The sequence below is a fragment of the Diaporthe citri genome, assembly GCF_014595645.1.
Source record: "Diaporthe citri strain NFHF-8-4 chromosome Unknown scaffold_7, whole genome shotgun sequence".
NCBI classification, from domain to species: Eukaryota; Fungi; Ascomycota; class Sordariomycetes; order Diaporthales; family Diaporthaceae; genus Diaporthe; species Diaporthe citri.
In genome coordinates, this window is record NW_025064852.1 from 3,752,636 (window position 1) to 3,772,406 (window position 19,771).

Here is a 19,771-nt window from a genome sequence, read left to right on the forward strand (position 1 = left end):
TCATGTAAGCGGCTTTCCTGATCAGGAGACAATCTCTTGTTCCGAGGGATATCGGCTTTCAGGAGGCAACCGACATATTCGCCTCCACTGTTTGCCCACATGATCTTCAGGCACACCAAAGAAAGATGCATCTAAGGCAAACTTCATTTTTTCATGCTCCTTTGGAAGCCATCTCACATTCCGTGGACACTTAAGGAAATGAATTCACAAGGTTCCAAGCCAATTGGGAGGCGCCCGGAGAGGCTGCAAGTGGCAAGCTCCTAGCCAGTTCCGGTGACAATTTTCTTTGCAGGAATCCTTAGCTGCTGTGTAAACATGGTCATTTCTCGGCCTGCATTTACGAGCTGGCTGGGCTGGATATCATGTAGGTTGCTGATGTCATGTAGGCGCCGCAAGTCATGTAAGTTCATGTACCCACTCACGCACATGCCCCCTCACGCACATTATACAAGACAACATTCTGTAGGCAGTCTGGATATTCCGTTCAACTCATACAATTCAAAATGGATTTACCGAATCTGGAAAGACGAATATAGTGTTTTCAGACCTCCTACAATTCATTGAAGCTCAATAACGGGTGGTTTTGTGCGTGAGGGGGCGTGTGTGCGCGAGTGGGTACGTGGACTTCGGTTGCCACGAAGCACTTACCTGCCTAGGAAAGGGATGTATTGCATCTTAAAAGACCATGATGATATGATCTGATATTTTGAGCCACAATATATCCGTTTCCTAGGCAGGTAAGTGCTGTGCGGCGACCCACACGACATCCGGCAACTTACATGACATCCGGCAAGTTACATGACATCCAGCTCGTAAATGCAGGCCGAGGATAATAGCCTAATGAATAGCAGCCACTCATTCCCACAATTTGCGCTAGCCTGGGACCCAACGCCGGCTCCCCAGTCAGCCGCTTCTAGCTGCCTAATTAATGGAGCCATTTCCGTTGATCTTGACCATTTTACCTCCGTTTCAGCTGGTTGAGAGTAAGACGCTAATCCGCCTTCCCCGGATTCGCCGCGTCACGTTCCGTCCGTCCCGACCCGTCCCGTCGACCCCCTGCCGAGTGCAGCTCTCAAGGATTCCAAACTTGAATGTTTCCCTGTAGATACATATAGCCCTTACCTTTCTGGGGGGAATTAACTATGCCATACCCAATGGGTGAAAGGTCTAGAAGTTGTTGACAATTCTGGAGAAAGCCCACTGTTCTGGCCGATATTCCTCCAGTAAGAATTCGTGGTAGGGAAAACTTCACAATACACTAGCCAACAGGGCGCGTGACAGGGGAACATTTGGGATCCTTGAGAGCTGCAAGCACCACCTCCCCACACATCCATGACCGGAACTTGTCCGGTGCCTTTCCTTTTTTGGTATTCTTATCACTTCTCTGAGTTTTTTTGACCCTTTCTTGTTTCCTTCAGGTGGGCTGCAGATGGCCGATTGTCTGTTTGCCGCCCCCCTTCAACTTTTAATTGCGCTCAATGCTTTCCGCTCTCTGGGTAAGCAGGCCTGCGAAAACCTCTGACCCCAGCAGCGACCGCCATGGCCTCATCGGTATGCGACGACTCATTCGGACCCCATTCCGGTGACTGTAGGGGTGGTTTCGACTTGACGCTGCTGTTTGAAGAGTCCATACTTGTTGTGCCCATCAACGCCTTATTGCTCCTCGCAGCTCCCTGTCGAGTTCTCTACCTCGTGCGCAAGAATACAGTCAAAGTTGAGAAGAGCCACTGGTTGTACTGCAAAATTGCAAGTCCGCTTCTCCGTGGTCTCCCTGTATCCCGCACTCTAACAATCTTTAGATATCATGCCTTCTCCTGATACTATCTCAAATCGGCTTTCTCATCTTGTACACACGCACTTCAGCGGTCGCTACCAAAGCCTCCCTGCCAGCTGCCGCCTTATCATTTGCCGCATCTGTTAGCATATTGGGTCTATCTTACGCTGAGCATGTGTACTCTTATCGGCCGTCGACGGTGCTCAATCTTTTCTTACTTTTCTCGATTCTCTTTGACGCTACTCGAACGCGGACACTATGGCTACAAGGCTACAATCGGCCCCTTGCCATTGCTGCCCTTGTCGCGACGGTGCTCAAGATCGTCTTGCTGGCTGTTGAGGCAATTGAGAAATGTAGTTTCCTACGTCCTCAGTACCGCACATTACCCCCAGAAGTCACGAGCGGCATCTTTTCACGATGGGCTTTTTGGTGGCAGCTTCCTCTGTTCCGTGCTGGCTATTCCAAGAAATTAGAGATTGAGGCGCTGTTCCCTCTCGAAAAGCACTTCAAGTCTTCCTATCTGCAGCATCAACTACAGACTAGATGGGCTAAATGTATGTCGTCTCGCCTTCATCATTGCACGTATATACACGTGACAGATAGGCTATTGATACTGATGGTCGCACAGCATCCAGAGAGGGGGCCCATGCTTTACTACTGGCCGTTGTGAATACACTGAAGTGGCCTATCCTGTCGATCGTTTTTCCGCGATTGGTCTTCGCCGCCTTCACCTTTTGCCAGCCGCTGCTCATCTCGGCGACACTAGAATGGGCCGAAACAGATGGTGATTCTGACGATTCGAACCGGGGATATGGCCTCATAGGCGCTTGGTTCCTCGTCTATGTCGGCATAGCAGTAGGTCCCACCCTACACGCAGACAATGACCGCATCTCACTGACGCTCGATATCACAGGTGTCGACTGGCCAGTACCAGCACCTGACGTTCCGCGCCATCACCATGGCCCGTGGACAGCTCATATCAATGCTCTACGACAGGGCTACAGATATCAGCATCACGGCCGCGGACCCTACCGCAGCCCTGACCTTGATGAGTGCCGACATTGAGAGGATCGACACGGGGTGGCGCACCGCCCACGACGTCTGGGCCAACCTGGTCGAGATTGCCGTTGCAATATTCCTGCTGGAACGCCAGCTCGGAGTTGCGTGCCTTATCCCTGTTGGTGCAGCAATTTGTGAGTTGTTCAAGTCCGGGATGAAAGACCAACGTGCTAAATCATCAATCAATCAATCCAGTCTCCATCATCGGATCTGTCATTGCCGTCAGCTTCGTCATGGCACGCCAGGCCCAGTGGCTCGAAGCCATTGAGAGGAGGATAGCCGTAACATCACAGATGCTGGGGTCCATGAAGGGCGTCAAAATGTGTGGTCTGACCGACGTCCTCGGCACTCATATCCAGGCCATGCGGATGGAGGAGCTGCGAATTTCCGGCAAATTCCGGAGGTTGTTGATTTGGAATATGGGCTTGGGTGAGTACTTCAACATGAATGGTGTGATACCTACGTTGCTAATTGTGGCATTTACATGCAGCCTATTTTGCTCCCACCTTCGCCCCCATCCTGACTCTCACTGCGTACAGTCTGATCGCCAGGTCTCGTGGAGGAGATTCTAACCTGGACACAAACCGCATCTTTACATCGTTGTCGCTGTTTGCACTTCTGCAGGAGCCTCTGACTTCATTTGTTACGTCGCTTTCTTCTCTGATGGGGTCTATTGGAAGCTTCGTGCGCATTCAGTCTTTCCTCGGCACCGACGTCCGTGTCGACGGCAGAGTCCTCCAACGTGGCAACAAAAGTGTCAGCCCTTTGGACTCTGCATCCTCAAGCAGCGGCCACGAGGAGAAGTCTCCCCCGTCCAAGGAAGAGCCCAAGCTGCCGCAAGATGTGTTGCCCAATTGTTCGCTGAACGACAACGTGGTCGTTGTAGAGGCCGGCTCTTTTGGATATGACACTACCAAAAAGCCCACACTGAGTGAAATCAATGTCCACGTTCCCCTGAGCAAGCTCACTCTTGTGGTGGGGCCAGTCGGCAGTGGCAAATCGACTCTTCTGAAAGCATTCCTCGGAGAAGTGGCCATCACGGCCGGGTCTGTCAAGATCTCGAGCTCCGAGATTGCCTACTGCGACCAGACTCCGTGGCTCATGAACGGTACAGTGCGAGACAGCATCATCGCCTTCTCACCCGTAGACGAGCGCTGGTATCAGCAAGTGCTAGACGCTTGTGCTTTGCGGGAAGATCTCGTGCAACTCCCCAGGGGAGACCTCACCACGATAGGAAGTAAGGGCATCGTGCTCAGCGGAGGCCAAAGTCAACGGATCAGTCTCGCAAGAGCTGTGTACGCACAGAAAGATGTTATCATACTAGATGACGTCTTCAGCGGATTAGATGCGCACACTGAGAATGCCGTCTTCCACAACCTCCTTGGTACTCATGGCATTCTGCGGCAGTTCAAGGCGACCGTCATCATTGCCTCTTCTCGTGGTAGGTACAATTCTTGAATGTTTTCATAAGAGCCCAGACTGACCCTGACTGGGACAGCCAACCGGCTCCCCTACGCCGACCATATCATCAGCCTCGACGGCACTGGCATAGGCTGCGAGCAGGGAAGTTTAGACAAGCTGACCAGCTCTGGCGGCTACGTGTCTCGATCGCTCATGTCATCGGCAGACAGGAGAGACGAGCCAGTCCCCGCTGCTGTTGCTTCTGCTGAGCCGCCGGCTGAGGTCTCGGTGAACTCAGAAGTAGCCCTTCTCGAGGACATGGAAGATGGGGCCAGTCGTCGCACCGGAGATGTAGCAGTTTACACGTACTATATCCGCGCCATCGGCAGGATCCCAACCTTGATCTTTGCCGTCTGCATCTGCGCCTTCATCTTCTGCCAATCCTTCCCCACCATCTGGCTCAACTGGTGGGCGGCTGCCAACGCCAAAGACCCATTCGCACGCCTTGGCTACTACTTGGGCATCTATGCGATGCTGGGTGGGCTGGCCATACTCTTCCTAGTCTTGAGTACCTGGCAGATGATTGTCACCATGGTACCGTTGTCGGGAAACAACTTCCATCAGAGCCTGCTCAAGACGGTGCTCAACGCTCCAATGTCCTTCTTCGCCGCCACTGACGCCGGCATCACTATTAATCGCTTCAGTCAGGATCTTCAGCTCATCGACATGGACTTGCCCCTCTCAGCACTCAACACCTTTGCCACGTTTGTGCTGTGCATCGCCGAGATGATCCTGATCGCAGCTGGCTCGTACTATACGGCCATTGCATTCCCTTTCCTGTTTGCGGCGCTGTGGGCGGTCCAGCACGCTTATCTACGAACGTCTCGCCAGCTCCGATTTCTGGACCTCGAGGCAAAGAGCCCGCTCTACGCTCTCTTCACCGAGTCCGTCACCGGTCTGGCGACGCTGCGAGCGTTTGGCTGGCGCGGTGCCCTCGAGAAGAAACACCACGAACTGCTGGACCGGTCGCAGAGGCCTTTCTATCTTCTCTACGCCGTCCAGCGTTGGCTGACGTTTGTCCTCGACATGTTTGTCGCCGCCATCGCCGTGCTGGTCATGGTCCTCGTCACCCAGCTGAAGGACGTGCTACCGACCGGGCTGATCGGTGTGGCTCTCGTCAATATCATCCTGTTTAGCCAGCACCTCAAGCTGTTGATGACCTTCTGGACAAACCTGGAGACTCAGATCGGCGCGATCTCTAGGATCAGATCCTTCACGTCCCACACGGCTTCGGAACACGAACCGCAGGAAAAGGAACACCCACCGCCTACGTGGCCGTCCAAGGGAGCCATTGAGTTTGAGAATGTCTCGGCCGGATATAGGTCCGTCAACAATTTGTCCCCATCCCGTTGCGAGTTGCTAATACATCCGTCCATAGGCAGTCTGAACATGTCTTGAAAAACATATCCATATCGATCGAGGCAGGGCAGAAAATTGGTATCTGCGGACGGACTGGAAGGTGACGCCGTTCCAAAGTCTTGTTATACTCCTACTTCTCTTAACTAACCTATATCCCTCTACAGTGGTAAGAGTTCCATGGTCTCGTGTCTCTTCCGCATGGTAGACCTCCACAGTGGTCACATAACTGTGGACGAGCTCGACATCAGCACGCTGCCCCGTGAGCAAGTTCGCGCCCGGCTAGTCGGCGTGCCGCAAGATGCATTCCTCATCGATGGAAGCAGCGTGCGATTCAACGCCGACCCTTCCAAACAACTCGCGGATGCTGCCATTGAAGATTCTCTGAGAGCTGTTGAGTTGTGGGACATTGTAGCCGAAAAGGGCGGGCTTGAAGTGCCCATCCAGGAGCTGCACCTTTCGCACGGCCAGAAGCAGCTCTTTTGCATTGCGCGGGCTATCCTGCGTCCCTCCCCCGTTGTTGTTCTTGATGAGGCCACAAGCAGGTAACTAACATCCTCCATCTATCTTTCCGCCGCCTTATTCAGGTGCTAACATGGTCGCCAGTGTGGACTCTCACACCGACGAGCTCGTCCAGCGTGTCTTGCGCGAGCGGTTCGACAATCGCACAGTGATTGCCATTGTCCATAAGCTCGAGTCGGCTCTGGATGACTTCGACATGGTCGCTGTTCTTGACTCAGGCGAGCTGCGGGAGTTTGGACCTCCGCGACAGCTTCTGGAAAAGGGGGCTGGGGCGTCGGCTTTTGCTGCTCTGTACGAAAGTCAGGCCACGGACAAGAAGGAAAGCAAAGCGAGTGACTAAAGATAGAAGCACGGTCAGGAGAGGCCCTAGTAGGATACCCTGAGATAGTACTGTCTATAGACGAGCCATACTCTTGGCATAGACAATCGCAATTTCTGCGCTTCCCAGGTCGAGCAATTCGTCTATGTGTGTCACTCTTCTCATCGATGGAGGAGTCAAGTAGATGCAGAGCCAACGATCCCCACATATGCATTCCAAATAGCCTTTTCCAAAGAGCTTGTTTCACCCTATAGAAGATGTTGCTACTCTTGTTGAGTGGTACTGTCGTATAAGCTCCGGTCCTTGCGAGAAAAACGACTCTATGCGCAGGAAAACAGGCCGGATCGACAGTTTTGCAACGTCGTCAGCCTGGCTGTCCAATCTGTGCAGTGATGAGCGGAAGATCTGGACCAGGCTCTAAGCGGACTGGATGTCTGAAGACCGGGGCTGCTGCAGAAAGAGGTAGATGATAAAGTTCCCGCAGAGGATCAGCTGAGACCGTGCATCTACACTTGGAAGTCAATACATTGGGCCAGCCTACGGTAGGGACAGGCTAAATCGTGTGGAGCCTGACTTACGGCGGCCCCAGAAGCCCTGCAGGTCTTCTGACGTTACCTCATCCATGAACCTTGTGAAGGCCTGGAACACGGCAACGGCGGTCCCAAACCAGCGGCACAGGTTCGACGAAGGATCATTTCTTGCCTCGGCCGTGGCAGGGCTCATCAGAGCCCGAAATAGAAGAGCCGTATAGGCGTAGTAAGACAAGTAAAGAGGTGCTGTTTCTACTGTTAACTGTCTTGTGCTCTCTGACGGGCTTCTGAGTAGACGTGCCGTTGTTTGACGGGACGGTCTCTCTTTCGGGAGCAGGCATGAGCAGACCGTGGGGTAGCATGTCTCTCCAGTCTCTGAGTCTTTCCTTCATTTGAAGCAACCGACTGTGATCCGTTCCTTCCTCAGGCCTTGGTGGACGCAGCCTTGGTACCTGGCTGGAGAAGGTGAGTTCCTAATCACTGGGTTCTGAGTGCACAACCCGTGGAGACACAATACTCACAAGCTGTAATCAATCAGGGCCCGTAGATACTTGCTAATTTTCACCAAGTCGAGGAAACGCGCACCAGCGGCAACCTGGAAACGATGACCGGGAGCGTCGACCATCATCTGGAGGTCTTCGGACAGGTCTTCGTCGCTCCGTAAATCTTCCATTGTGATGGCAGAAGTGTTGAAGGATGCAGGATAAATATGAGGTGGATTCCCGTGGCATACGGCTGACCAAACATCTGCGACGTACGTCGCCCACCAGAGTTTCCTCTAGCTGCGCAACCGCTTTTCCCATGGCGGTAGGGACCACCTCTCGGCATCCTGATGAAGTCCGATCATCTGCGCCGTAGCCACGGCTTGGGCAGTCGAGGTCCAGGTCCGCGGGTGCTCGATGCTATCGACATGGTTGGGCTTGACGTGCAGCAGCAGAAGGCTAGCCTGCAGCTTGGCCAGGTTTGGAGAGTCGAGCTCCCGCTGCAGGGAGTCGGTCGCGTAATGGACAAGCTGGTGTTGCTGGAAAGGCAATGACCCTTTCAGAGACGTATCCTTCTTCTGAAAGACGGAAGCGAGGGCATATACAGCCCCCCGGAGAGATGCCGGGAGCTTTGTCTTGTCGGTAGCGTACTGTCTCAAGAACCTGCCCTTGGAGAGCATTGGTAGCTCGGGGTGGATGTGCTTGAAATAGAGCCTGACAAGAATTGGGCCATTATGACCCACGAGGGTTTCGATGGCATCCGAAGCGGCTTGTTTCACGGCGTCATCCGCGGGCGCAAATTCGTCTTGGAGCTGGCAGAAGTGGACAGGAGGGTCCCAATGGTACTTGGTACCGGCGTAGACTTGGATCATGTCGGCGTCGATATCGTCTGGACTACTCAAGATACCCGAAGGAATGGAATCAAGCACGTAGGTGTCTTGTTCTGCAGCCGGCCCCATGCTGTGTGCAGTCCGATTCTCGTTGTCTTCTAAGGTCCAGAGTCCATTTGAGATTCGGCGACCGCCGGTGACAGATCAACAAGCTTTCTAGAAAAAGTATCTCCTATTCTGCCATCCTGGATTGCCATCGCCACTCTGGCGGTGCGCCATTCCAAGCTTAATTGCGAAGACTAGCAAAGCATTACACGCCCGTCTTTATCGCGGTGGTCTCTCCAGTTTTGCCCCTATGACCTACCACCCCGTCAACATCTTGAACGTTGGGTGCTTCTGCCAACGTGCAGTCCCACTCTCCAAGATGTACCTCCCGAAGCTGTCTCGCAGATGGCGCTGTCCTGACGAATGATTCAAGGTCTTTAGCCGGAAATATCCGGTGCAGCACGGCGTAAACCAAGCCGCTGGACAGGAGACCGTAGACATATGACATGTAATACAGCTCGGTTGCTCCAGGACTGACAGTCACTGAAGTGTCGACAGCGGCGACAAATCCAGGCATGCAGGGGATGACACCAACCAGCCACTGTTTATGGTCAGTCATAACTCACGATCCTGGGACATGACTTGGGCGACTTACAGCTGCAGGAGCACGCCAATTGCATCCGTAAGAGAACCAGTAGATGCTTCCCGAGTCGCCACGGTAAAGGGAGTCGATGTCAACCTTCCGCTTGTTCACGACTAAGTAACTGGAAATCATAAGACCAGTCATCGGGGCAAGAAACACGCTGTAGCTCGACAGCACTGTCAGGAACGTCGTGGCCGTGTTGACAAGCCGCCAAGGGTTGACGATAACGCTGAGAATGGCTGTGATGTATGCTCCTCGGCGGATGTTGAGATATCTTGGGAACGTCGCAGCCAGATCAAATCCTCCAGCGAGTGCATTTCCCGGGACATTGACGCCGATCTGGGAGACGACGAGACACAGCCCGGCAAAGAAGCACGCCGCCCGAGTACCCGCCGTCTCATTCTGGGCCAACAGCTGTGCAAACAGCGTCGGCGGGTTCCAAATCGCCTCGCCGCCAAAGCGATGCTGCGTGGCTGCCGTGACCAGGATACCAATCAAGGAGCTGAAGATACCGTAGACGGGGAATGACACGGCTTGCCCCAGGATGGCATGCTTTGGCTGCGTCGCAAAGCGGGAGTAGTCGTTCTGGTTGAGGATGCCCGCCGCGATCGACCCGATGGTCGACACGATGCCGTATACCATCAACCACGCCACGCTCTCCGGCCCTCCGGTGTTGGGTAGGTCAGAGCCCGAGGTTATGGTGTCACCGAAACCGGAGGGTCCCATCGTTGCAAGGGCCCAGGCGAGGAAGACGATGAAAAAGATGAGCGTGATGCTGCATGCGAAATGGAAGAACTTCTCGAGACGGTGCGGACGGATCCATATGACCGGCAGGCTAATCACGCTGAAGATGATATAGGAGACGAATTGCGCGGTTGTCATGCCCGTATCTGAGGGGATCGTGTTTGGGATATGGGACTCGAGGCGCGGGTCCCACGAGAGGAGGATGAGGTAAACGCACTCGCCGCCGACCCAAGCTGTGAAGCCGTACCTGTGGTGGTAGGTCAGTCTGTGGGTTTCGATACGTTCGCATCCAGGACACAAACCAGACTGCAGCAATTGTGTTAGCTGGATAGTAGTGATTTAGGGAAATACGAAGAACTTACCAAGGGACAGGAAAATTCTATTCCAAATGACAAATTGAGATCCCCACATCCCCCATACTGCCCGGCTAAAGACAGGAAACCCGACTGCGGTTACATCAGCTACCGTGCTTGTTCAAGGCTGGATGAGGAAAGACAAACTGTGGTAATAGCTGCCAGGAAGCGAGTTGATGATGACAACCCCAGTAGCGACGAGGTTTCCCAGGATGATACCTGTGATGCCGTGAGCCAGTGATCAAGTTCCCGGCCGAGACTGGATCTCACATATGAATGCCTGCCACCACGTGAGGCCAAGCGGGATCAAAGCACTCCCAGTGAGGTAAGTTGTGATGTTGCAGTTGATCAACAGCCCTGTTTACAGGTCAGTCGGTATCTCTCCACATCATGTGCCTGCCTGCTCACAAAAATTATGGAATGTTGAAAAGCCCCATGTCCGCCTCGCTGACTCAATGGGTCGGATGTCGTTGTTCTGCCTCGTTGTTAGCGATCAGAACCAGCATTCGGGTGGTGGTGCCACCGAGTGGAAGTGCGGGGGCGGGTCGGAAAACACACAATCCACCTGGAAACATAGGGAAGTTCCACCCGCCGCAGGAGCCCCATTGTGGGTTGACGTAAAAAGAACAAAGTGGTTGGATGGGCAATTCAAGTTGCAGTCGCAGATGCAGCGTCGGAGCCATATAAATCACACAGTCTGGCATCGTTATCTCGGCATTAAATCACCTCAACCAAGTAACCAAGGGGGAATACTTGTCTTGGCCGATTTGTCAACGGCGGTTGATCGTAAGCGATGGCTTGGACCCCAAACCAAGTTTGCCGATCGCCCGAGACTAAGATCGGGCAACACCGCACTTACACGACGGAAATGCGAAGCCAAGACTTCCCCGATCTAATCTCTACGGGCCTTCCGTGATCCACATCATGGCACTTGATCAAGCTGTTGGCCAGTTTAGAAAGCGCGCCACAGCCAGGAGGGATAGAAATGGCCTGGGCTCTCTGGACGGAAAATACAACAGAAACACATCGTATTTGCCAGACAATAGCAGGAATCGATCACCATGTCGCTTTATCGCATCGGCGTTGACGTCGGCGGCACAAACACCGATGCCGCCCTCCTCGACATAACCGCCTCCAACACCCCAAGTCGCGGTGTTCTGGCCTCCCACAAAGCATCGACAACAGCAGACATAACCAGTGGCATCGAGGCAGCTATCCGTGAAGTGCTGACGGCCTCCGCTGTCGACCAGAAGAAGGTCCTCAGCGTCACAATCGGCACAACACACTTCATCAATGCCCTGGTTGAAGCCGATACTCGCAGACTGAGCCGTGTCGCCGTCATCCGTCTTTGCGGCCCGTTCACGCGTCAGATCCCGCCCTTCTCGGACTTCCCGTCCGGCTTGCGGAGGATCCTGGACGGAGGTGCATATTACCTTGACGGTGGGCTGGAGATTGATGGGCGGGAGGTCGCACCCCTGGATCACCAACGAATCAGGGAGGTTGTGCGGGAGATTGTGGCCGCCGGCGTGAAGGCAATCGCCCTTGTTGGTATTTTTGCGCCTCTGGATCACGCCGGTGTGCACGAGGAGACCTGCAAGAGGATCATCCTGGAGGAAGCACCAGGGCTGGATGTCGTCTGCTCTCACGATATTGGCCCGCCGGGCCTTCTCGAGCGAGAGAACGCCACGGTCCTCAACGCAGCCATCCTCAAGACGGCGCAGAAGGTGACGCGTGGTTTCAAGCGGGCCATGGCCCGCCTGAGGCTTGCATGTCCGCTGTACCTCTCGCAAAACGACGGCACGCTCATCGATGCCGACACGGCGGCTGAGTACCCTATCAAGACTTTTGCCAGCGGTCCGACAAACAGCGTGACCGGTGCTGCATTCCTTGCCGGCTTAGATCAGGTCAAAACTGTCATCACGGATCCTGCCGATGTCGCTGGTGACGAGACGGTTGAGCCCCAGGTCTTGGTGGTCGACATTGGCGGCACAACAACAGACGTCTGCGCCTTACTTCCATCTGGCTTCCCGAGGCAGGCTCCAGGCTTTGTCGAGGTCGGTGGTGTGAGGACGGCGTTTTCCATGCCAGAAGTCGTTTCCATCGGTCTTGGCGGTGGCAGCAAGGTTGACGTGCACCCCGAGTCGGGAGACGTCACTGTTGGTCCTGGATCAGTCGGCCACTTCCTCACGGAGCAAGCTCGAATTTTTGGTGGCTCGACGCTGACTGCAACTGACATTGTGGTGGCTTCTGGTAAGGCCCAACTTGGGGGCGCCGGCCTGGTCAAGGGCATACCCAACGCGACGGTTGAGAAGGCGCGGCACAGGATCAAGACGATGTTGGAGGGCGTTATCGAGCAGATGAAAGTATCTTCCGCCCCCGTTTACGTTCTTCTAGTGGGAGGCGGAGCGCTCCTAGTTACGGACGATCTGGACGGCGTTGAAAAGTGCATCCAGCCAATCCACCAAGGCGCCGCCAATGCCGTTGGCGCGGCTATTGGAAAGGTCTCTGGGGAGGTGGATGTGATCGAGATTCTGGAGGGCAGGGATGAGAAAGCCGTTGTTTCAGCGACATGCCAGAAGGCAATCGACATTGCTATCCAGAAGGGCGCAGCACCGGATGATGTGCGGGTCGTCGAGGTGAACAAGATGCCGCTGCAGTACGTCGACAATGGGGCCATGAGGATCCAAGTCAGAGCGGTTGGCAAGCTCTGCGTGCCGGAAAGCCCTGTCTCCCGCAAGAGAGCAACGGCACTTTGGTGGAGGAAGAGCAGGAGAGCGAGGGGGTGAAGGAGAGTGTCTCCGATGCCCTTGAGCCCACTACAAAACCCTCACTGCAGGCCGACCTGGAGTCGTACAGACCGAACGTGAAGAATGGCGTTTGGTACGTTTCTGAGGTAGACCTCGAGCTGATTTCGACTGGATGCGGTGTCCTCGGCACTGGAGGTGGAGGACCGACGCACCACGAGTTTCTCAAGAGTCTGCAGGCTTTGAGGACGTGTGAGGTGGGCAAGATGCGAATAATCTCGCCAAAGGCTCTGGGAGACAACGACATGGTCTGCTTCGGATCTTGGTACGGCACACCGAGCGTCATAAACGAAAGAATTGCTGGCGGTACGGAGATCCCAAATGGAATTGACGCGGTCACTAAAATCCTGGGAATCAAGTCGCTGGACGGCATTTTTATCGATGAGATGTAAGACTCTGTTTTCTCAATTTGCGAGTGCATGCTAGTAGACTGACCGAGGTTAGCGGCGGCGGAAATGGCCTGAGCATCTTCCCAACGGGCGTCCACTACGATATACCAGTCGTAGATGGCGATGCCATGGGAAGAGCGTACCCCACCATGTACCAAGGTAAAAAGCCCTAGTCCTGTGATTATACTCCTTTGAAGAAACTAGAACCGACATGTCTATGCTACCAGCCACTCTGAGTGTGTACGGTCACCCTTTGACTCCCTGTGCTCTCTCCGATGCAAGGGGTAACGTCTCTGTTGTGATGGTAATTTTGTTTCTCAAACGCATCTTCGTTCCTTGGCTAAACTGAGACACAGAATGCAGACACGCCTATACGTCTAGAGCGGTTTCTGCGCACTGCAGCAATTGAGCTGGGCCTTGGATGCGCCGTCTGTGCCAGACCGCTGCCTGGGTCTGCCGTCAAGTCTCACGGCGTCCCGAACACAGTGTCACAGGCCTGGTACCTTGGGCGAGCGGTTCATATGGCTCGAAGGAGGAAGTCTGATTACATCGACGCAATCGTGAGTCTCACAATGTGCTCCTTTTTTTTGCCTTATCTAATCATTTTCTGCCTAGTTTGACGTGTGTGCTGGCAAGCTCCTCTTTACCGGCAAGATCGTCGACGTGAGACGCTACGTCGGCGGAGGCTACACGATGGGCAGCGTTCTATTGGCCCCTCTTGCAGACGAAGACAGCGACCGCGACGCCCGACAGTCTTCCCACGGCGACCGCCATTTGCTCATACCCTTCCAGAATGAGTATCTCTACGCCGCTCTGACTGACTCTGAGGGGTCGGACAAGGATCAGAAGGTGATTTGCACCGTGCCAGATCTCATCTCCATCCTCGGCCAAGACGGCGAGGCGATCGGTTCCCAGGATTTGCGGTACGGCTTGCGCGTTAATGTCATTGGGTTGCCTGCGCACCCTTTGTGGAAGACGGAGAAGGGCATGCCGGTGGGAGGACCAAAGGCCTTTGGACTGAAGATACCCTTTGTAGGAGTCGGGGATTACACACAGCCCCGGAGTATCATTGAGGAATTCGGGATGTACTTATGTGGAGGCTAATCAACATCAATACTAGCAGCTTAGATACAACTAAAATAGATGGCAAATAAAATATTATGCTCTCAAGGTGTCGTCCCGGCCGTAGTTAGCCATGCACTTATCGTAGGAGCATGCATTTCTACAATACAGACATGCCATGGTTCCTGTGATGCATGAAAGAGGTACCTGCGACGTGTTACAATGCGTCAGAACCCCTTCCAACTTACTTGTCACAGCCCCCGAAACGTCACACGCGCAGCTGTATCGCACATACAATCGAATGCCGGCCGATTAATGATCACTAATTACTCGCCTATGGCGCAGACTCAATATGGTGGTAGCTAGTGTTGTAGAACAAGGAAGAGGCGGACGATTAGGCCCCGCGGTAATTCCATCCTTAGTACACGTACTCGGCACAAACGACGTCTCCCCTCACGTCCATGACCTCCGCAACTGTGACGTTTTCCGCAATACCCACCATCCATAGCACGTGATTCAGCGTGGTGACATTTCCATCATCGCCATCATAATCCAGATACTCTGCGCCCGGGGTGGGCATCGCTGTATTCCTCGACAGAAAAGAGGCCGACGGCATCACTGGCCTACCCATATCTGGCCTACCCATATCTGTCAGTCGTGAAGTCAGATTTAGCGACTGCCACTTCCACCACATGGCATCCAGCCAGGTGTGATGCAGAAAGAACATTGAAAATCATTGGTGAAAAGGGGGATTAACGAGCTGTCCGACAGTTTTGTAGTTTCCCTCCTTACATTCTTTCTTCTCACAGGATATTGAGCTAGTACCACGACCGCACAGTACTTTGCAGCTACTTCCGAGCCATCGCCTGTCCTGTCCCCATCCTACCAATGCCGCAGTGCCAGGATGAGCGTCGTTCTGTTCTCGTGGACGGCGGACTTTCCCCGCAGCTGGGGAACAAGCCTTACAAAAAAAGTTTCCGCATGTTGCTCGACGCCTGGGACTGGTTTCACTGACTCAGTGAACATTGTGTATCAAAGAATTCCATGTTCATTGAGGAGCGGGTTGTACTGCTATCGTTATGAGAAGAGGGGAGGAGCTCTTGAAAGGCAAGCACAGAATATCCGGAATAATAATTTAATTAATAGACCTCAGTGCCATCCTTAGACCACCTTCTTCTTATGTGATGATTGCTTGGAATTTATGGAAAACAAAATTGTTGTCTCACTTATACGCTACTTTAAGTATCTCGAGCCATGCCCGCCCATCACTCTCTCCCAGCAGCCAACTTGACGAGCTCCTCAGCCACAAAATCCGGCCGGCTGACGTTCACGCAGTGACCCGCACCCTCGACGAAAACCCTGCGGACCTTACCACCAGCCGCCACCGACTGCTCATACATGACCTCTAGCAGCGGCGTCGGCACAATCACGTCGTTCTCCGGGATAACCAGCACGCTGGGAATCTCCTTCCACGCCTCGTACGAAACCACGCCGTCGTAGCTGTCCGAGCTGTGCCGCGTCATCTGCGCGAGGTACTTTGCCCGCAACTCCTCGGACTTGATGTCGTTAAAAACGAAGGCCCCGAAAGACGGGTCGATGGGCGGCAGGTAGCCCCCCGGCACGCCCGACTTGAACGGCTCGGGCATGGCGTCCCGGGCGCTCAGCCAGCTGCGGTTCGACTCGCCCAGGGGCAGCACGAACGCGGCGAGGTAGAGCACGCCGACGACCGCCGTGGCCTTGCCTCCTGCTGAACGGTCGGCCCTGCTGAGGCCCTTTAGCGCTGAGGAGCCGGGCACACCGCTGTACGAGTGGAGCATCAACGCCACGTCGGAGGGGCCCGTCTCGCTGTCGAGGGTGGAGAGTACCGCCTTGCGGATGTGCTTGGCGTCGTCCTCGCCCGTCGGCGCGGGCAGGACGGACCCGCCGTTGGCTGAGGGGAGATCAGTCGCCCGCGCCTCGTGGCCCTGGTTCCGGAGGGCGGCGACGAGACTGTCGTAGAGTGGTGCGGTCGCGAATGAGCCTGGGACGATGATGAAGGAGGTCTTGGGTGCCATTTTCTTGTTGTTTTATTTAATCCTCCTGGATTTGGATTTGGAATTGAAATGCTTCAGAGCTGGCCTGATGAAGATGGGGGCCGAATAGCTTTGAAGCATGGAAGCTGCGCGACACAGTCCCATTATAAGCCAACAGACCGTCTCCGCAGGATTAGGACCGCTGGGAGCCAGTTGGTGCTCGTACATTTCGACGGTTGGTCCGCTCCTGATCGTCGGCCGTTGTGGAGCAGCGGGCACTAATCCGCTCGTGGGCTGAAGGATTCCGCGTCGCGGGCTTACCAAGCTGACAGGATGGCGGATAGCTCTACTTGGCCATGTGTTCCAAAGCACTTGGGATGATGAAAAGTTCTGAGCTACGGTGATGGTCTCAAGTAGTGCTTACTTAGAAGGGATTGCTTTAACTGAAGTCTGGGGTGGTTCTTTTCACAATGCCTACTGGGATGACTACAAAGCTTCAGTCTACGCTGAAGAAATCAATATCACAGAGGACATATTACTACGTTTACTAGTAATTGTCCGATGAGTCCGGCTTCTGTGTAGATCACGGCTCCGACAGAGTCTTTGTCTGGAGAGAATTGAACAAACTCGTGCAAACCGTCAAATGCACTATCCCCGGTATCCCTGCACCTGGAAAGTTGGCGGTTGCCTAGCGCGGGAAGGATCCTCACGATGATAGGAGAATTAGAAATCGCAGCCCCTTATAGGCGCGTGAAAACTGTCCAGCCAATTCAACGCCAAGTCGTTGGTTCAACATATGATGAAATGCGCAGGGGCAAGGCTTGAACAGAAATTCTCGAGGTGAAAATCAACCTTTGAACGGCTCTCTGACGCAGTGATGGAGTTTTGCATGATTTTTACAGAGGAGAAGCTTGTAATCCTCGCGAGCCGAGTCTCGCCCTGAGGATCTAGTGGCTTTGACCGGGAAGGACCAGGCTCAACTCAACCGCCACGTCATGTGTGTTATGCCGTCCACGCCCACGCCCACGCGTGAAACTAGCTCCGGAGGTTCTGGTTCGCTGTTCTGCGTGATCTCCTGACGTCTTTATTCAAACTGTCCCTGACGTTCAAATTGAATTGTTGTAAATATTGTCATATTGAACAGTCGTTGTACCCAAGTCTGGCGATAGAGACAAACTCAACCGGAGTCGTTCAGCCCTCGCTCACAATGACATTCCAACAAGCCGAATACATGCAGGGTTCTAATACCGGGGAGAGTTCACGATCGAAATTCTCGTCTCGCAATCCGTATCTTGACACCGGGGACCAGGACGCGTATTATGGCTTCGAAAACGGTCACGATGAAATCCCTTGGGTCCCGGACAGTCGCTATTACGCACCCGCAGCACACACCGCATACCACAACACGGGCGAGACGAGCTACCCAGGCCCATACTCATATTCACCAGGACGCCCAGCCAGTCCAGAACCTCCACCTCTCCCAGCGCGCCCCGGCGACGACCCCTCAGCATGGTCGCACGTTTCACCGCGCTCCTCGGAGCGATACTCGCCTGACCCCGAGCAGCGCCCAGATCTCCCACCAAGGCCACCCACCGGACAAGACGACCACCACTCCCGCTCGCCAGATCCCATCGACGAGCTCGTCCTGCTCCCGCCGCGCCGCCGGCTGACGACGGGCGACATCCCCGTCACGACAGTGGGATACAGCCGGGACCCAGAGCGCCTGATCGCCTACCTGATCCCACTTCCTCCGCCGTCCTCAAAAGGCCAGACCCTCGACGTGCCCCAGCGGTACATGATCTACACGCCGCCCGCGCCGCACCTCCTCAAGCCCAACGCGGAGCCAGGCTCCGGAACCGGCAAGGAGGGCAAGCGCCACAAGGCGAAGCGCCTCGTCCAGCAAGAAGTCAAAAAGGCCAAGACGTACGACGGCAAGACCCTCTCCCTGCGCGGGCTGCACTACAAGGCGCTGCGGGGCTGCGACCGCGCCGTGGCGGCCATCAAGAGCCCGGACATCACGTTCCTGAACCGCGTCCCCCGGAAGCACGTTTCGGAGTTGGTGCTGATCCACCCGGCCTCGGTGCTGGCGGACTACACCGCCCGCGAGGTGCACGCCGAGGTCGGGGCGCAGCTGGCGCGGACGCAGCGGCGGGCCGCGAGGGACAGTGTCATCAGCACGCTGCTGTTCCCGCCGTCGCTGGTCATTGACACCCTCGCTGCGGTGGTGTGGCCTTTTGGCGGGCTGGCTGAGATTGATGGGGTGTGGATGTACGCTAGTATCTCGGGGTATCTCACCGCGAGGAGCGTGACACGGCGGATGGAGAGGGAGCCGGTTGTGGATGAGAACGGGGAGGCGATTCAGGGCTCGGGGCAGGGCAGGGCCGATAGGGGCCTGAGCCCGGTGTCTGAGGATGATATCTATTCCGCGGGCACTCAAGCTCCGCGACCTCATGCGGGGGAGCCGAGTCGTCGAGACAGCCGGAGAGATAGCAGGCAGGTACACTTCGAGGAGATCCTTGATGATGATGAAGAGGAGGACGACTTGAAACGGGCTGCCGGGGATGGCGGGAATATGGACAGCAAGAAGAAGACGCTCAAGGTCCGAATGGTCCCCGACGACGCTATGGACACGATGGCGTCCTACTTTCAGGAGATCTGCCACCAGAGGAACCCGAAGGCATTCGGGAGCCCCGGGGTCCCGCCGACAAAGACTGACGTTCTAGCGAGCATCGGCTGGTGGCCTGATCGGCGAGGCAGAGCCCCTGGTGTCGAGCATCCTGGAGGCTGGGATGACGAGAACGTGAGTTACCTTTTGTTTCTGTGATTTGTTTACTTGCGGTGTGCTGGATACTGACGTGTTACAATTTAGTGGCAGACAAGACAGGTCAAGGATGATTTGGACAAAGTCTTGACCAAGGCTGCCAAGTCGTGGGATAATTGGTGCAAGTCTTATGCTAAGTACCCTGAGCGTGCTATGAAGGAGAAGGGCCACAGCAGGACATCTGAGGTTTTGAGAAAACTTCGTGTAAAAAAGGATTCGCGTGGGCCCCGCGTTGTTGTATGATAATGGTTGCGTTTTGTGGGTTTGGATTGTGCACTTCGCTCTGTGCGTGGATATCGTGCTGTGTCACAGTGTACATGTCTGTATACCTAGGGACATATTCCTGTGTTTAAGTTTCGTCCGACAGCCTTGGAATTAAATATCTCTGCAGATACCGTGAGAGCCATCTCCGACTTGGCGGCCCCCACGTATGGACAGGCGGCTTAGGCGTATGGATGAGAAAGCATATTATTTAAGATGTGGTCAAATACTCTTCAAACCCGTCTATTCAGCCAATGCTGCTTACATTAAATACCAAGGTATTTCCATCATGTCGATTACGATC

At 54.6% G+C, this 19,771-nt stretch overlaps 8 protein-coding genes across 8 annotated transcripts; 3 read left to right on the plus strand and 5 right to left on the minus strand.

Annotated features, from left to right (window-relative positions):
• Window positions 1-1,539: 1,539 nt before the first annotated feature.
• INS49_014144 (uncharacterized protein) lies at window positions 1,540-6,512 on the plus strand (the record flags this gene model as incomplete). Its single annotated transcript, XM_043174835.1, has 9 exons — window positions 1,540-1,551; window positions 2,516-2,629; window positions 2,688-2,967; window positions 3,029-3,262; window positions 3,324-4,274; window positions 4,332-5,616; window positions 5,673-5,753; window positions 5,818-6,195; window positions 6,257-6,512. The coding sequence occupies 9 exons, from the start codon at window positions 1,540-1,542 to the stop codon at window positions 6,510-6,512; spliced, it is 3,591 nt and encodes a 1,196-aa protein (XP_043021780.1).
• Window positions 6,513-6,908: 396 nt separating this feature from the next.
• Window positions 6,909-7,694, minus strand: INS49_014145 (uncharacterized protein; the record flags this gene model as incomplete). Its single annotated transcript, XM_043174836.1, has 3 exons — window positions 6,909-6,997; window positions 7,070-7,267; window positions 7,607-7,694. The coding sequence occupies 3 exons, from the start codon at window positions 7,692-7,694 to the stop codon at window positions 6,909-6,911; spliced, it is 375 nt and encodes a 124-aa protein (XP_043021781.1).
• A 105-nt stretch (window positions 7,695-7,799) lies between these two features.
• Window positions 7,800-8,462, minus strand: INS49_014146 (uncharacterized protein; the record flags this gene model as incomplete). The annotated part of the gene is made up of 1 exon (XM_043174837.1): window positions 7,800-8,462. One exon carries the CDS (start codon window positions 8,460-8,462, stop codon window positions 7,800-7,802), a length of 663 nt encoding a protein of 220 aa, XP_043021782.1.
• Window positions 8,463-8,643: 181 nt separating this feature from the next.
• INS49_014147 (uncharacterized protein) lies at window positions 8,644-10,724 on the minus strand (the record flags this gene model as incomplete). Its single annotated transcript, XM_043174838.1, has 8 exons — window positions 8,644-8,979; window positions 9,034-10,012; window positions 10,047-10,071; window positions 10,128-10,211; window positions 10,266-10,337; window positions 10,389-10,475; window positions 10,527-10,593; window positions 10,677-10,724. 8 exons carry the CDS (start codon window positions 10,722-10,724, stop codon window positions 8,644-8,646), a joined length of 1,698 nt encoding a protein of 565 aa, XP_043021783.1.
• Window positions 10,725-11,179: 455 nt separating this feature from the next.
• INS49_014148 (uncharacterized protein) lies at window positions 11,180-14,415 on the plus strand (the record flags this gene model as incomplete). The annotated part of the gene is made up of 5 exons (XM_043174839.1): window positions 11,180-12,805; window positions 12,880-13,310; window positions 13,367-13,470; window positions 13,675-13,871; window positions 13,927-14,415. The coding sequence occupies 5 exons, from the start codon at window positions 11,180-11,182 to the stop codon at window positions 14,413-14,415; spliced, it is 2,847 nt and encodes a 948-aa protein (XP_043021784.1).
• Window positions 14,416-14,695: 280 nt separating this feature from the next.
• INS49_014149 (uncharacterized protein) lies at window positions 14,696-14,953 on the minus strand (the record flags this gene model as incomplete). The annotated part of the gene is made up of 2 exons (XM_043174840.1): window positions 14,696-14,702; window positions 14,805-14,953. 2 exons carry the CDS (start codon window positions 14,951-14,953, stop codon window positions 14,696-14,698), a joined length of 156 nt encoding a protein of 51 aa, XP_043021785.1.
• Window positions 14,954-15,638: 685 nt separating this feature from the next.
• Window positions 15,639-16,427, minus strand: INS49_014150 (uncharacterized protein; the record flags this gene model as incomplete). The annotated part of the gene is made up of 1 exon (XM_043174841.1): window positions 15,639-16,427. One exon carries the CDS (start codon window positions 16,425-16,427, stop codon window positions 15,639-15,641), a length of 789 nt encoding a protein of 262 aa, XP_043021786.1.
• Window positions 16,428-17,616: 1,189 nt separating this feature from the next.
• INS49_014151 (uncharacterized protein) lies at window positions 17,617-19,449 on the plus strand (the record flags this gene model as incomplete). Its single annotated transcript, XM_043174842.1, has 2 exons — window positions 17,617-19,185; window positions 19,255-19,449. The coding sequence occupies 2 exons, from the start codon at window positions 17,617-17,619 to the stop codon at window positions 19,447-19,449; spliced, it is 1,764 nt and encodes a 587-aa protein (XP_043021787.1).
• Between the last annotated feature and the right edge of the window lie 322 nt (window positions 19,450-19,771).